General features: G+C 38.6%; 1 protein-coding gene across 1 annotated transcript; it reads left to right on the forward strand.

The window, feature by feature from the left end:
* Positions 1–10,976: 10,976 nt before the first annotated feature.
* LOC118582879 (olfactory receptor 4K3-like) lies at positions 10,977–11,915 on the forward strand. Its single transcript, XM_036186017.1, has one exon. It carries the CDS (start codon positions 10,977–10,979, stop codon positions 11,913–11,915), a length of 939 nt encoding a protein of 312 aa, XP_036041910.1.
* The last annotated feature ends 5,255 nt before the right edge of the window (positions 11,916–17,170 follow it).

Raw genomic sequence — 17,170 nt, forward strand, 5'->3', positions numbered from 1 at the left:
CATAGGGTACTAATTATTAATCTGTATTTCTTAATTATCCATTACAATTTGTGAGTTACACAAACATAATACCTTAAACAAGAATAGAAATATGCATACAGTATAACAAAATTAACTTTAAATTTGTGTCAATAAACTAAAATCTATACCAATGTAAAACATTTTATGACCAATAACAATTTGTAACCAACAACCTAAACAAAGAAAAATATTCAGCATCCATTGTTTGGGAATGTGGGTATAGTTTTCTATGCTACTTCCTGCTAATAGGGGGTACTGGTAGTCATATGGGGATCCTGACAAAATTTGAGATAATGTTCAAGTCCTGGGAGGACCAGCTAACTCAGTTGGTAGAGTATGAGACTCTTAATTTCATGGTCGTGGGTTCATGCCCCACATTGGGCACCATTTGTAGCTGAAGTTTTCTCTGGTCCTGCCCAGCCCCATAGACCCCACAACCACTTATAAAATAATCACTCAGAAGCTTATATTAATTAAAACTTCTCGGCCACTAGCTCAAGCCAACCACTGACTTGCTCTTACACTTAAACTCAGCCCACTTCTGTTCATCTATATGCCACCATCTGTCCTGTGGCTTTACCTATACACAATTATATGCTGCTCCCTGGACAGTAGGCTGACTTTTGACTCAGCCTTCCACTTCCCAGAATTCTCCTTGGCTATTTATCCCACCTATACTTCCTGCCTGACTATTGGCAAATCAGCTTTTTATTTATCAACCAATCAGAGCAACACATTCACAACATATAGAACATCCCACAGCACCTTTAAAATGTTTTAATAACTTAGTTTTTTTTTTCCTTCTTTGTGACTATGAGACATGTCAACTCATGGCAGTACCAAGTATACTTCAGAGAAGATATGGGCATTGAAGAAACTGCATATGGAATTAACTTTCACTATGTCAAAAGTTAGCCACTGGGCAAAATGTGCCCTCAAATTGACAGCTGACAGTATGCTATCCAAAATGGACAGACAGGACACAACACAAAGGACTACTGATTTTTGCAAGACAAGTGAGGTTATGGCTTTAGCAACAGTGTCCTCTGAGGCCAGGACAATATGGCACCATTGCTGAAGTGGCTTTGCAATTCAGAAGAAGTACAGTGCCCCTTTCTTCGAAGGCAGCTGAACAGGCAATGGACCAATGGCTTCTGGTGTGCAGTGGAACAGTAGCTGAAATTGTTATTCTTGTAAGAATAACTAGGCTGACAGAGTCTAAACTCTCATTGGTAGACTGGTATTTAGTAAAAGAGATGAAGCTACCCACAAGCTGAGTAGAATGGGATACCAAGATTAAGCCATGCACAAGCCAAAAAGAATAGACAGCCAAATTCCAAAAACACCAATAATTTCCAGAATTTAAAATCCTGAATCGTGACCGGACATTGGTGATTCAGGTTTATCTGGTACATGGACTACTCACACCAAATGTGAGGTCAAGCTGTAGTCCTTGTGTACCTCCTACTTCACAAATGAGTTTGTCAGATACACTAAGCCTGCAGGCCAAAGATGATGCCCCAACCATTGCAGAGAAACCTCTGGTGACTGTCCAGGCAGCTGGGTATTTCTGTCAACTCACATTTTTTTGGAAATCACTTGTTTGCACTTTCTGTTTTACTAGGTAATAGTATTTCCTTCTTGGGTTTCTGAGGGAGTTGAAGATTAAATAGTTATAGTTTTCCTTGTTAAGAATTTTGGAAAAGAAACTCACTAAAGAAGTATAAAATGTATAAATTTGAAAGACATTATAAGATAGTTCTCTGTTAGTAACATAAGTCAGGATAGAAAGTGAATCAGGTACATTTTGGACTTACCAAAATAAGATAGATAATGGAATATTTTCTCTGAGTTTGTCAAATGAGAATGGACTAGACATTGTTGAGGTATTTATTGCTTGAATATTTTGCATATAGTTATTGTACTTATTGTGTATAGTTTTTCTTCTATTAGTTTTTTAATTCTTTTTTATTTTTATTAGAAAAAAAAGGGAGAACTGTGGTGATACTTTATTTGTATGTTAATAAATAAAGTTTGCCTGGAAATCAGAGGTCATAGATAGCCAGCCATAAATAAAAGTCAGGAGGTGGTAGTACATGCCCTTAATCTGATCACATGGCAGGCAGAGTCTCTATGCACTCAAGGACACAGCCAAGCATGGTAACACACACCTTTAATCCCAGTACCAACCATAGAGACCTAGGGGTCTGTACAGACAGGCAGTGATGAGGAAGTGAGGTAGCTGGGCTAAGAACCAATGAGAAGGCAGAACAGCAAGGCAATAAACGTGCAGGTTAGACAGGAAAAAGCTGGTTCGCTTGGGAAGCTACGGCAGTGTCGTGACCTAAGGTTAGTTGGTAGCTATCACTATTTCTCTGATCCATAAGGCTTTCAACCCTGTATTTGGCTCCATGTTTCTTATTTAATAAGACTTTTTAGAAATTCATCTACACTATATATATTTTATATATAAGATATTAACATTTAGGTATCTGGACTGGCCTGCCCTTAGGGTCCTGACAGGATATAGCCTCCACTGCAGCCACTAAGATCACTCCCTGTGTGCATTTGCTGTGTTTCCTTATAAAAGGCAGGCCTTGCTCACATCCCATCTCTTTCTCTTTCTCTTCCTTTGCTCTCATCCCCAGGAACTGGTCTCCGCCCACTTCTCCCTCTTCTCTCCCCTCCCCTCAATAAACCTCCCACATGAGCCATGTTGCATGGTGTGACTCTTTCCTGCCATTTTTAAAATATAATATATACATATAAAAATACATACATACATACATATATATATATATATATATATATATATATACACAGTTTTTTATATATGGTTAAAATAAAATTTCCCCCTAATTTCCCTTTTTTTTTTTGATTCTTTGTGGATTTCACTTAATGTATCTGGATCCCACTCATCTCCCTCTCCCTTCACATCTGCTTTTTGCCTCTGCAATCTCCCTCCTCCCAAGATAAAACAAAATAAAATTTAAAAGAAAAGTAAATAAAAGAAAAATCTCATTGTGGGAGCTATAGTGTGACACAGCGAGTCACACAGTATACCCTTTAGTCCATACATCTTTACTTGCAAGTGTTCACTAAACAAGTCATTGGTCTGGTTTGTGCCTCTGCCTTCTGCTACACTATTGATACTGTGCCCTCACTGGGACTCCTCTTGGATATCCTGTTGTTGTCCTGTGTAATAGAGATCCTGCTACTTTGGGTCTGGAGAACTGGCCCCTTCATATACTACAGTAGGTCATAGATGAGATGGATGTTGAGATGGGCCAACTTATAGGCCTGGCCGGTTACTGGATTGATTAGCACACCAGCTCTCCCTCATCCTCACCATCCAGGTGAGCTCTGCAGCACTACCCCAGCTAGCTCACCCTATCCAGTAAGCAGCAAGGGGCAGGGCCAGTTCTCATACTCTCATATCCTCTGGGCCAACTCATTCACACCTACACCACCAGGCCAGCTCTACTCTGTTGCCCAGGTGAAGTGCAGGGTTCACTCTCCAGAGTCTTGCTTCTGGTGAGAGGCAGGACCAGAACTTGTTCACATGTTAAGGGAGCGGGAGAGATCTCTCCCTCACTCATGCCACCATGTGGCAGATGAGAACCAGATCTTACATGTGTTCTCTGAGTCTGCTCACCCACATCTGTGTCCTGTGTCAACAGGGTCAACTCCACTGTACTGCCTAGGCAATGTACAGGGCCACACTCCTGAATGCTGCCTCTGGTAGGGGGCAGAAGATAGAGAGCATCATTCCCTCAACCACACCACCACATGGCAAAGGAGGGAAAAACGACCAGTTCTCCCACTCTCATGCCCCCAAGGCCAGATCACCCATCCCCCCCTGCCAACAGCTTGATCTCTGTCCTGCCGCCCAGTTGAGGGGCTGGGCCAGTTCTGCCCAGTGTTGCAGCCAGTGAGGGTCAAGTACAACTCTGTGTAGCCCTATCATCTCAGCCTTTGGTGAAAACAGGAGCCACAGACAACAACACAGGCTGTGGCTGTGGCAGTACCATGGGTCAAGACATGGACCTTGGCAGCAGTTCAGGCCTTGACATCACCATGGCCCCAGATGGCAACCAGGCCACCAACCTCAGCCTGCTCCTCATCACTTTTACCTCTTCATAGCTGCCTGTCTCCACAGAACATGAACCATGTTGTCTCTCTCTCTCTCTCTCTTCCATACCCCACCACATACTTGCTCACCATAATAGTGCCCAACTGCTAGACTCTGCAAGGCACTGGGCAGGCCCATGTTTTCCCTTCCCTGCCTAAGGCAGAAAGCCCTGAGGGAGCATATGGGTCTTCTCCCACTCAATCTTACTCAAAATAAATGTGTTTAAAACTCACATCAATGTCTTCTTTTTAAAACCTCCTATGATTTTAATAATTTGAAAAATCAAGTTCATACCCTCCAACATAATAAATGATCATAGAACATACTGAAATACAATTTCTATATGATTAGCATTTCCTGTCTCATTGAGATAACGTCATCATGTATTAAAGGACCACTTTGTTATGATCATGTAGACTACACAACACATGGTTTCCCTTAGACATGGGAACAAAATTGTTATGAAATTTGGCTACATAGAATAACAGATCAAATATAAATGTGGCATTTATTGGCCAAGGGAGGAATTCATACTACTTCACTAATTTTAAATTCTGGACCTATTTATACTTTTTGCTTGTACCTCTGTTATATTTAATAAATATGCAGCACTTAGTATCACTCACACATATAAATCCCCAAGAGAACACAGACATAATTACTTGTAGGGTTCTCTTTTTCTCAGAATGTAGGTTAGATGAGTTTAGCCTTGGGACAAATTCAGGTAGTGAATAAAAGCCAGGTTGAAGGACAATGATTTCAAGATAGTATCATTAAACAACATGGATGTCTTCCCAGGTGCCTATCAGAAAGGAAGAAAATCTAATCAACAAGGAAATATTGAGTCTGGTAAGCTATCTCATCTCCCTGATTCTCTTCTCTAAGACAATTCTGAAAATACATCTGTGCGTCTGTTTTACCAACATCCACTAGGATTGGGAATGAGAATTATTTCTTTGCTTTGTTACATTTTAGAAAATAATACATGGGTTTCCCAAAATCTCCTATTCCATCTAGATTCTGTGGATTATAATCAATTTACACACAACAAAGAAGCATGGCCTCAGAAATGTGCTTAAGTCTGCATTAGATCATAGTCCTCGACCACCTAACAGGATAGTGTCATCTTACATCAGATATGTTTAGCATGTAGGATAACTTTCAGAATAGAGGGAAATGTAAAAAGAGATACCAATCTAGTGAGAAATAACATTACACTTGGGTATGGCAGAAATAAAATGAAAAGGAACATAAGAAATGTAAAGACATTAATGAGATCCTAGAATGTCCTTGGTGCCATATCAGAGTACACCACACAGATTCTGCTGCCTTATCTAAGCACTAATATATGCATGTTGCTTCAAAAGTACAAATGTTGAGAATATTGTAGAGTTTATAGAATATAAACTTTTCTGGAAGAACACTAACCCCACAAAAGAATGAATGTATTTGTTTTTATCTTTTTATTTATATATATGGGTGTTTTGCTTACATAATGTCTGTGGATTGTATGTATGGAAGAAGAATACATCAGATCCTCCTGAAAGTTACATATAGTTATAGTTACAGACAGTTACAATTACAGACAATTGTGAGCCATCATGTGGGTGTTGGAGACTGAACCCAGGTCCTCTGCAAAAGAAGTCAGTGCTCTTGACCACTGAACCATCTCTCCAGCCCCATCATGAAAACATTTCAATACTCCTAAAAGAATAACACTGAGTCTCCCTTTGACAATTTTTAATATTATTAAATCTAAAACCAATATTAGCATTTTCTAGAAGAATTCCAACCATATCAAAAGTAAGAATTATAAAGATGTTTTCATGGAAATTTCTATGTAGTTCTCCTAGGAGGAAGACATGAAGAGTGAGATAGCTGTTACATTCCTGAAAAAGAGCCGGTTCTTTTTTTTTTCTCCTTTTTTTATTTATTATATTTGTGTTTTAATTTTACATATCAGCCATGGGTTCCCCTGTCCTCCCCCTCCCACCCCTCGGCCCCCACCTTCCCCCCAGCCCCTCCCTTCCGTTCCCATCTCCTCCAGGGCCAAGACTCCCCTGGGGATTCAATTCAACCTGGTAGATTCAGTACAGGCAGGTCCAGTCCCCTCCTTCCAGGCTGAGCAAAGTGTCCCTGTGGAAGCCCAAGGATCCAAACAGCCAGCTGATGCACTAAGGACAGGTCCGGGTACCACTGCTTGGGTGCCTCCCAAACAGTTAAAGCTATTCAATTGTCTCACTTATCCAGAGGTCCTGATCCAGTTGGGGGCTCCACAGCTAGATTACTACACAACTCCAGGGAGGCTACCTAGAAAACGGGACCCTAGGAAAGACACAGGGATCGCCCAATGACAGAGAAATGGATGAGATCACATGAACAACCTGGACGACAGTGGGAGTAATGAAGGACAAGGATTGAGGGAAAGAAAGCTTAGGGGAGCAGGAGATCCCAGCTGGATCAAGAACAGAAAGGGAGAACAAGGATTTACAGACCATGATAAGTGAAAACAGGAAGAAGCAAAGTGCTAGAGAGGTCCCCAGAAATCCACAATGATGCATCCACTGTAGATTACTGGCAATGGTCAAGAGAAAGTCTGATCTAACCTAGTCTGGTGATCAGATGGCCAAACACCCTAACAGTCATGCTGGAACTCTCATCCAATAACTGATGGAAGTGGACGCAGAGATCCTCGGCTAGGCCCCAGGTGGAGCTCCAGGAGTCCAGTTGTTGAGAAAGAGGAGGGACTGTAAGAGTGTGAGTTGTTGAGACCAAGATTGGAAAAGCACAGGGACAAATAGCCAAACTAATGGAAACACATGAATTATGAACCAAAAGCTGTGGAGCCCCCAACTGGATCAGGCCCTCTGGATAAGAGCCAGTTCTTTAATAGGTCATTTGTATCTATATATATATGTGGTTACTCGGTAAGTGAATATCAACATAGACAAGGAATTTTAAAGAAAAGTGTTTAAAACACACATACAGGGGGAGAGAATAAATATCTATTACTTACATAGAGTTTAGCTGAAGAGTAAAAACCCATAACTTTGAACACAATATTACTTAAATATATACTATAAAGAATAAAGAAAAGAAATTTAAAAAATTATCAAAATACTAAAATGTTAAAATGCTTAAGGGTTTTGTGCATAATTTTCTTAAAATCTTCAAAATACACTATTGAATTATTATACTACTTTTATAGGTAAAGAAATGAAACAGAGCCAGGCAGTGGTGGCACATGCCTTTAATTCCAGCACTCGGGAGGCAGAGCCAGGCATATTTCTGTGAGTTCAAGGCCAGCCTGGGCTACCAAGTGTGTTCCAGGAAAGATGCAAAGCTACACAGAGAAACCCTGTCTCAAAAAACTAAAAAAAAAAAAAAAAACAAGAAATGAAACAGAAAAATGTTTGGGACAGGGTTATTTGACTAGGTCTGGCTAATTTAAAAAACAAAAACAAAAAACAACCAAAACTGTGCTATTAAATCTCTTAAATATAGATTAGTATTAATTAAAGTGATGCAATAATTTCACAATAATTTGAATGAGCCTTTTTTTAAAATGTTAAAATTTTATTGCTCAAACATTTCATGAAAATTCATACTCATCTTTTTAATTTGTTTCTGTTTATTTTATATGACAACCACAGTTTCCCCTTCCTCCTCTCCTCTTGTTCTCCCCCCTCCAGCCTCCCATCCACTCCTCCTTTGTCTCCATTCAGAAAGGGGCAAAGCCTCCCATGGGCATGAATGGAGCATAGCACTCAAGTAGACGCAAAACCAAGCTCCTCCCCCTGCATCAAGGCTCTGCTAGGCAATGAGCATGGGGAATAGGTTCCAAAAGCCAGCTAAGCACCAAAAATAGGTTCTGATTTCACTGCTAGGAGCCTCACAGACAGACCAAGCTATACAACAGCCACACACATGCACAGGGTCTAGGTCAGTCCACGCAGTCTCCCTAACTGTTGGCCCAGAGTCCATGAGCTCCCAGGAGCTAAGGTCAGCTGTCTCTGTGGGTTCCCCAGTCATGACCTTGATCCCCCTGGCTCATACACTCCCTCCTCCCTTTCTTCAAGAGGACTCCCTGAGCTTGGCCCAGTGCTTGGCTGTGGATCTTTGAATCTGCTTCCATCAGTTACTGGATAAAGGCTGTGTGATGACAATTAGGGTATTCACCAATCTGATTACAGGAGATGGCCAGTTCAGACACTCTCTCTACTGTTGCTAGGACTCTTAGCTGGGATCATCCTTGTGGATTTCTGGGAGTTTCCCTGGCACCAAACGGGTTTCTCCCTAATCCCAAAGTGCCCCCTTCATCAAGACATCTCTTTCATTACTCTGTTCCACCCCCAACCCAATTCCGGTGCCCAGTCCATCCAATCTGAAATTCGTTTCTCAAGAACTCTACATTCCTACCTTGACTATTGTTGTCATAAATTATTCTACAAAGTACAAAATTGTATTTTAAAAACGTTGTAAATTTCACACAGATGAGTGTGGTGGTATTGTGTTCCCTGAAATATTGTGCAGCTAATAAACTTATCTGGGGTCAGAGAACAGGAGGGCCACAATATTAAACACGAGGATAGGCAGGGGTAACACAAGCCTTTAATCCTAGCATTCCAGAGACAGAAATACCTCTGGATCTCTGAGTTCAAGGCCACATTAGAAACAGCCAAGCATGGTAACAATTGTCTTTAATCCCAGGGAATGATGGCAGAAAGCAGAAAGATATATAAGGAGTGAAGAACAGAAACTGGAAGCATTTGGCTGGTTAAGCTTTCAGGCTTTGAGCAGTACCGTTCAGCTGAGATTCATTCTGGATGAGGACACAAAAGCTTGCAGTCTGAGGAAACAGGATCAGCTGAGGAATTGGCAAGGTAAGATAGCTTGTTCTGCCTCTCTGATCTTCCAGCATTCACCCCAATAACTGGCCTCAGGGTTTGATTTTACTGATAACACCTGTTAAGATTCCGGCTACAGATGAGAAAATAAGTTAAAGGGAGACTCAGATTATTCACCTTTACAAGGACCACAAACATGTTTGGTTCAATATTGCAGTATTTTCCTCAGAAAACTGGTGAGCCTTTTTTAATAGAAAATAGATTTCTTTTCAAATTATCTAATATGCATCTTTTTCATAACAAGTGTTTCACCTGGTTTCCTTCCTTTGTTCCTCAGTAAAGGAGAAGGCAAAATAACACATAATGGTGGGAGGCATCTCTGTGGTCAACTTCTCCACTTCCACCCTAGGGATTTCAAAGGATAAATATGTAAGAATTGAGTACATGATGATTGGAATGTGAACTTATGTTCATACTTAATATAAATTAAAATGTTAGGGAATTTATTTGGTCAAATAGACTCACTAGAAAAACGTCAATGCTGGTAAATGCAGAAATGTATTAGCCAAACAGGAGAACAATTCAGATTCAAACTTATGAAGGAAGAGAGAACATTACAAATTTTCTCTCCCATGCAGTTTGATTAATATTATTATTAATATTACCTGTCAATATGGACACTGTTATCTTTGGATGTACATAGTTCTCACTGGATGTTTAACTTCACATTAATAAAAGACTAACAATCAAAGACCCACTTTATTTACATGTATATGTAATATATTCTCATCTTTCAAGTAACACAAGTGATCAGATAAATGATACAAACTGAAGATAGATAGATGATAATGATGAAGACAGACAGACAGACAAATAGATACCTAGATAGTAGATGAATACATAGTTTATAATAAAAGGCACTGATCTGAGTTGGAATAGGAGCTTGCTCCGTCCACTCCACCCATCGACCTGGTATTGCAGTACCTCCAGGAACGGTGCACCCCCTTGGGGGATATTAAAAGAAAGAAAGAAAGAAAGAAAGAAAGAAAGAAAGAAAGAAAGAAAGAAAGAAAGAAAGAAAGAAAGAGCACTGATACTGCACAATTTAGTGATTCATTACTATTTATTGATATGATTTTAAATAAATACTTTCTAATTATAGGCTTAAACCATATGTAAAGTTCAAGTTAGAATCTTAATTGTCCTCCAGTTTGGCTAATCCATTTCTGCATTCACCTGCAATGACATTTTTACCAGTAAGTATAGTTTACAAAATAAATTCCCTGATACATTTTAATTTATGTTAAGTATGAACATGAGGTCCACATCCCAATCATCATGTACTCGAGCATTGAGTGTTCTATAGGTTCTCACATAATGATTATCATAACATTTCCTTCAGAGGAGTAAGATAAAAATTTAATATTATGAAGTATTATAGGAGAAACTTCATTATGTCTTAAAAGAATCACTATCTGTAGTGATGAAAACAGTAAGACTGTAGAATTTCCTGCACATTGAAATTCAATGTAATTCATCACCATTTCCCTGAGGCTATGAGTTAATTTTTATAGAGTAGTGGGGTGACTGTTGACTCCACATTCAGATTTTGTTTAAACTGAGATAGTGGGTAAAATCTCCCTCAAAGGGAAAATACAATTATGTGTAGCCTCTCAGCTTGCTGACCTGTGCTCCTCACTCCCAGCATACAGAGAAAATTTCTGAAACATTGCTCATTTAAATTTACTCTCATGCTCTGCTTCTGCTAAAGTTAATCAAGGCTCCCGAGCTTTTACTTTGGATAGCAATGCCATTCAAATACTTCTTTTTACACTTATTTGATTTTTCTTTACATTTATTTGATGTTAATGTATAGATGTTAAGTCCCAGTGTAATGGTCAAATTCAACAATCTAGTCCTTCTTCCACATCTCTCTGATAATCTTTCCTTTTTTGCAGGTTGTTTCTGAGAATAAAATGGATGGAGGTAATCAGTCCTTTGTATCAGAATTTGTGCTTTGGGGACTTATCCAATCACAGAATCTTCAGGTTTTACTCTTTGTGATATTTTTGATACTTTATCTGCTCATTGTACTGGGAAATATTGTCATCATGCTCTTAATCACCACTGACCGCCATCTCCACTCTCCCATGTACTTCTTGTTGGCCAACCTGTCCTTTGTTGATATATGGCTTTCCTCAGTCACCACTCCTAAGATGATCACAGACTTTCTCAGGGAAAGCAAGACCATTTCCTTTGCAGGCTGCATGTCCCAGGTCTTCTTTGCCCATTGCATTGCTGCAGGAGAGATGGTGTTGTTGCTGGTAATGGCTTATGACCGTTATGTGGCCATCTGCAAACCACTCCACTACTTCACCATTATGAACCTGAAAAGATGCACTGGGTTGGTGTTGACTTCCTGGACCATTGGCTTTATGCATGCCATGAGTCAGCTTGTGGCAGTGTTACAGGTGCCTCTCTGTGGCCCATTGGAAATTGACAGCTTCTTCTGTGACATGCCACTTGTAATCAAGCTAGCCTGCACAGATTCCCATGATTTGGATATTTTAATGAATGCTGACTGTGGGGTTGTGGTTGTAACCTGCTTCATTCTCTTGCTCATTTCCTACACATATATCCTTATCACTGTTCGCCAGAACTCTAAAGCTGGTGCATCTAAGGCCCTGTCTACATGCACTGCCCACATCACAGTGGTGATGCTCCTTTTTTTGCCCTGCATCTTTATCTATGTGTGGCCCCTCAGTATCACCTGGTTGGACAAATTTCTTGCTGTGTTTTACTCTGTTGTCACACCTCTCCTAAATCCAGCCATTTATACACTGAGAAACAGAGAAATAAAAAATGCTCTGAAGAGATTAAAAAACTATTTCAAGAATCACAAGGTAAATACTTAAAACCCAGAAAGTTCACTATAAATACTTTTAATTGACATTTCAATAAAATTAGGAGAGGTTACAAATTTTGGTATTTAATTTATATGTACAATTAAGTTCAGTATTTTGATATGTAATAGGCTTAATATAATTCTAGAGACTGAACATTTTAATTATATAGAACACTAAATTATTTCTGAAAATTTTTAAAAACTGATCCTTCATCCTGAGAAAATTAGTGAATTGGCTCTTAGATATCTTCAGTAATATGAACAACCTAGATGTATTTGTCAAACTCATACTAACATTTTTGTAAAAGCCACCTAAATAATACCCTAACAACATGAAAAATTTATTCTTTACCTTACCATACCCCACAAACATTTTATTCATCCATTTGTAAAAAGTAAACATCACAACCTTCACTTATTCCAGCTTTCTCCAAAAGCACTAAAGGGAAAATAAGAAAATTGTGGAAGGATAAAATAAAAATTGTAAACTGCACAAGATATACAAGTGGACATTATTTGGTGTTGATTTTTATTACCTTAATAAAAATGAAATGGTAGTATAAAAGATACAACGTTTTCTCAATTATCTGAGATTTAATAACTAAAGTTGTCCCTTAAATTAGAATTTACAGGGTTGGGGATTTAGCTCAGTGGTAGAGTGCTTGCCTAGCAAGCACAAGGCCCTGGGTTCGGTCCTCAGCTCTGAAAAAAAAAAGAAAGAAAAAAAAGAAAAAGAAAAAGAAAAAAATTAGAGTTTACAGAGATCAAAATAAACAAATGAAAGAATTTAAAGAAGAGAAGAGTAAATTCATAATTAAAATCTAAGAAAACACACAGAAAAGTTTAAGGATAAAGACAATTTAGGATTTGAAAGATAAATTTAGCAAAGAGTAATATGAAAAATAACTCAACTTGAAATTGAGATGGAATTGAAACAACACCCAATTTAGAAAACTTGGGAGAATATCTTACAACATAAAATAGAGCAATTTTACCACTCAATAAAGATAAAACTGCACACACACACACACACACACACACACACACACACACACACACACACAGCCAAACACAAGGAAAATGCAGGAACATTAGAACATCATGAAAAGCCCAAATCTACAAATTACAATCATGGAAGGAGAAAGATCCCTGGTCAATAGCATAGAGAAGGTCTTCACTAGGATAATAGAAGAAAACTTCCACAAATAAACAAGAAGCTTGTGGACTGCTAAGAAAGAACAGAGAAGAAACTCCCCATGCCATAAAAACTAAGTATTCAGATCAAAGAAAGGGTGTTAAAAGCTACAAGAGAGAATTTACGAATCCTGCATAAAGGTAAACCCACCAGAATAACATCGGTCTTCTCACTGGAAACTTTAAAAGCCCCAACAGCACAGAGTAATATACTCCAAGTTCTGAAAAAAAACACAGATTTTAACATACAGTTATTTGTCTACCAAAACTATTTGCCATAGAATAAGGAAGAAAAATAAAATTAACATTGTAATATAAAAAAAAGCTAAAAGAATTTATGTCTGTCAAACTGGTACAACAGAGAATATAAGAAGTAATAATTTGAACTGAAGTGAGGTAAACATACCCACAAAGCTACAATATGAAAACAAATGAGGATATAATTACTGAAGTGTAAAATAGGACTAATAATACAAACAGAAAAAAGGTTAGAAATCCACAAAAACGTTGCAATAATAACTTTAAATATTAGTGTTCTAATTGCCAAATCAAAAGAAACAGCTAAATATAATAGATTAAGAAGAAAGAGGGAGAAAAAAACTTCATTGTGTTGTGTACAAGAAACTCATTGTACCTTCAAGAATAGGCATTGACTTAGAGGGAAAGGCTGTGAATAATGTATTCAAAAAGATGGGATATCCTAACATGCATGTGTCCCAATGTTATCTGACAAAGTAGAGTCCAACCCAAAACTACTCAGAAGAGATAAAGAAGGAAATTTCACTCCTATTAAGGAAAAAATTGACCAAGAACATAATTCAATAGTGAACTTGTATGTACCAAACTTTGGTATACCCAACTGCGTAAAAGTGAGACTGTGTCTTCTAGTAATGTCATAAGCTACACCCAAAAAGTCTCACCAACCTGACTGTTAAACATGATTAAACAAGGATGATATAAATATACATCCAAAAATGGCCAGGGAAAAATGCAGGATACCTTAACTCTACACATACAACTGACATGTAACTGAGGAATTCAGAGAGTAGGAAAAATAGTTTTCTACAAGGAAGAACACACTGATTGGTTATCCAACACTAAATAGCCAGCACTAAAAACGTATCCATACAAGTAACATTACACAGACTAAGCAGGTTATATTTAGGAATGTGTGTGTGTGTGTGTGTGTGTGTGTGTGTGTGTGTGTGTGTGTGTGTATGAAAATACAATTAATGAAAAGAGAGGCCATGCATTTGAAAGAAAGCAAGAAGGGGTATATGAGAGGTTTGGGAGGAAGAAAAGGGAAGGGAGAAATGATCGAAGTGCATATTGATATAAAAAAAGAGAAAAATTAAAATAGCACACATAAAACTGGACTTCAGGAAACCAACTAACCCCAACTCAGTAATAGTAGGTAATTTCAACATCCTCATTTTCTGATAGTCATGTCATAAAGACAAAAATTCCACCCAAATGCTGAAGAACACATATTCTATTTAGTTGTTCATGGAAGTTTCTGTTAAATGGACCACATACTGGGACATAAAACAAATATGGACAAATACATAAAATTTAAAATAGCTCTATATGACCTATCTGATAAAAATGCAATAAAATTTGAAGTCAATAAATAGCAAAAGGATCTCTATCAAAAAAATGCACAAAGTCATGGAACTTAAACAATGCACTACTAGATTAAGAGTGTGGCTAAGGAGAAATCAAGGAGACAAGTCAAAAACTTCCAGGAACTAAATAAACCAAAAATACAATATATTATTAAATGCAATTGAACCCATTTTGAGATTAATCCTAAGAGGAAATAAGTCACTAAGGAGCAAAGAAACGGGCCCATGCCTTCTCCAATCTTAGGCATTAGACAGAAAACTCCAGCTGCTAGAAAGCAGACATAAAAGTTAGAATAGAACTGCCTTGGAACTTAGTACAAGGCTCTCTTTAATGACATTCAACACCAGGAAATAAACAAAGGTCCTATAACCTGGATAGAGCTCACTTTTGGATCCTCTAGACTTTCTCAGGCATGATGAATAAGTTCTTTTGGTAGTAGGAAGCCTACAGCAGTGTGGATTTTTGCTCATGTGCTATGCCATTATTTATGGATACAAGGGGTCATTACTATACATAATTGTATCACTGGAGGCTATAGTCATGATCTAGAAACCTGAGGCTGGTCCCTCCTGAAAGTCTGTCCATTGTTAAATAGAACCCACCCATCCCCACTCTCATATCACTGACTGCAGATAAGTCATTCAAGACCAAGGAAAAACTTTCACAAATTGACTATCTGTTTGGGTCTACACTTAGGCCATGCAGAATAGCAGGGCAGTTGTGAAATTGGGAGAAAAAAAGTTTGGGTTATCCCACACCAAAGAAATGAGCAACCATGAATTCATAGCATACTTTAGGTCACCATCTAGTGCTGAAGAGTGGTAAGGCAGGCACAAATCAGTCTGGATTGCAAAAACTAATAAATACAAACTTCTTCAAGGAGAAACTAACCTTTCCAAGCAAAAAAATATTAAGAGAGAATTCCCTAAAACTGTATCCCCCAGATAAGTCTACTAGTCTACAGTGGAAGAACACACATCTAGTGGAAGAACTGGAATCTAAGAATATTTGGGGAGCAGAAATTGATTTTGATGGTTTTGTTTATTTTTAATGAAAGGACACAAAGTTCAATGGGTGGAGGTGGATTTTAAAAGAGTTCGAGGAGAGGAGGTGAATATGATCACAACAATTTATAAAACTCAAACTCTCAAAGAAGTATTTTTCTTAAAAAAGGAACTTTGAGACAACCATGTTCTCATTTAATAGGAAAAAAATGTCTAAAAAAACTGACCAGATAGAGACTTTTATTAGTGAGTGCCTGAGATTATTGGCAAAGTCTCTGATGAAGAATTTATATTTATTTCCTTTTATTAAAAATAGAATCTTGAGCCCCGTCCCAGGAGAGGACTCCAGCAACAGCTCCATTGCGTCCTGAGGCCAGGGCAGGCAAGACACAGCCAAAAGCAGCCAGAGGTTTCTAGCCCCTGCCAGCAAGAGGATTCCAGAAACAGCTCAGCAGCAATCAGTCTAGCAGGTAGGAAAGCTGCCCGGAGCAATGCTGGAGAGCTCACTCTGGTGGAGAGCATGGGGAAGAGCTGGTGAGCTGACCAACTGTGCAACTTATCCAGGCCCAGAACCAGGGTTATGCCTTGACCCACCCCAACTTCCACACCATCTGTGATCTATGGGAGCATGTGAATGGGCCAGTCCTGAAGACTCAAAGCTGCAGGATCTCCACAACACAGGACAACAACAGGATATTCAAGAGGAGTTCCAGTGAGGACCCACTATTGATAGTATAGCAGAAAGCAAAGGCCTAGAATGAAATCATTACAATGAGCACTTGAAAAATATATGGACAGGGGTTGGGGATTTAGCTCAGTGGTAGAGCGCTTGCCTAGCAAGCACAAGGCCTTGGGTTCGGTCCTCAGCTCTGAAAAAAATATATATATGGACAAAAGGATTTACTACTGCATGACTCATTGTATCACACTACAGCTTCCATGTCAAGATTTCTCCTTTATTTCTTTTCTTTTTTTCTCTTACATTTTTCGGGGGCTTGGCAAGGCCAGAGAGTCAGTATGAAGGGACAGGGAAATGAATGGGATCAAGATGCATGATGTGAGGGACACAAAGAATAAATAAAAAGAAAGTTAAAAAAGAAAATAGGTTCTTTTCTCATACAATATATCTTGATAATAGTTTCCCCTCCCTTTACTCCTCCCAGTACCTCCTTACTTTTCCTCCCCTCCAGATCTATTCCCTTTATGTCTCCCATTAGAAAAGTACAGGCTAGGAGATAACAAACATAACAAAATAAAATATAATAAGATGAAGCAAACACTGTCATATCAAAGTTGGACATAGCAACCTGACAGAAGAAAGAGTCCCAAGAGCAGACACAAGAGTCAGAAAACCACTAGTTCTTATAATCCAACAAAAATACTAAGCTAAAATTATAATATATATGCAAAGGACCTGCAGAAGATGCATGTAGACTCTGTG

The sequence above is a fragment of the Onychomys torridus genome, chromosome 4, assembly GCF_903995425.1.
Source record: "Onychomys torridus chromosome 4, mOncTor1.1, whole genome shotgun sequence".
Taxonomy (NCBI): domain Eukaryota; kingdom Metazoa; phylum Chordata; class Mammalia; order Rodentia; family Cricetidae; genus Onychomys; species Onychomys torridus.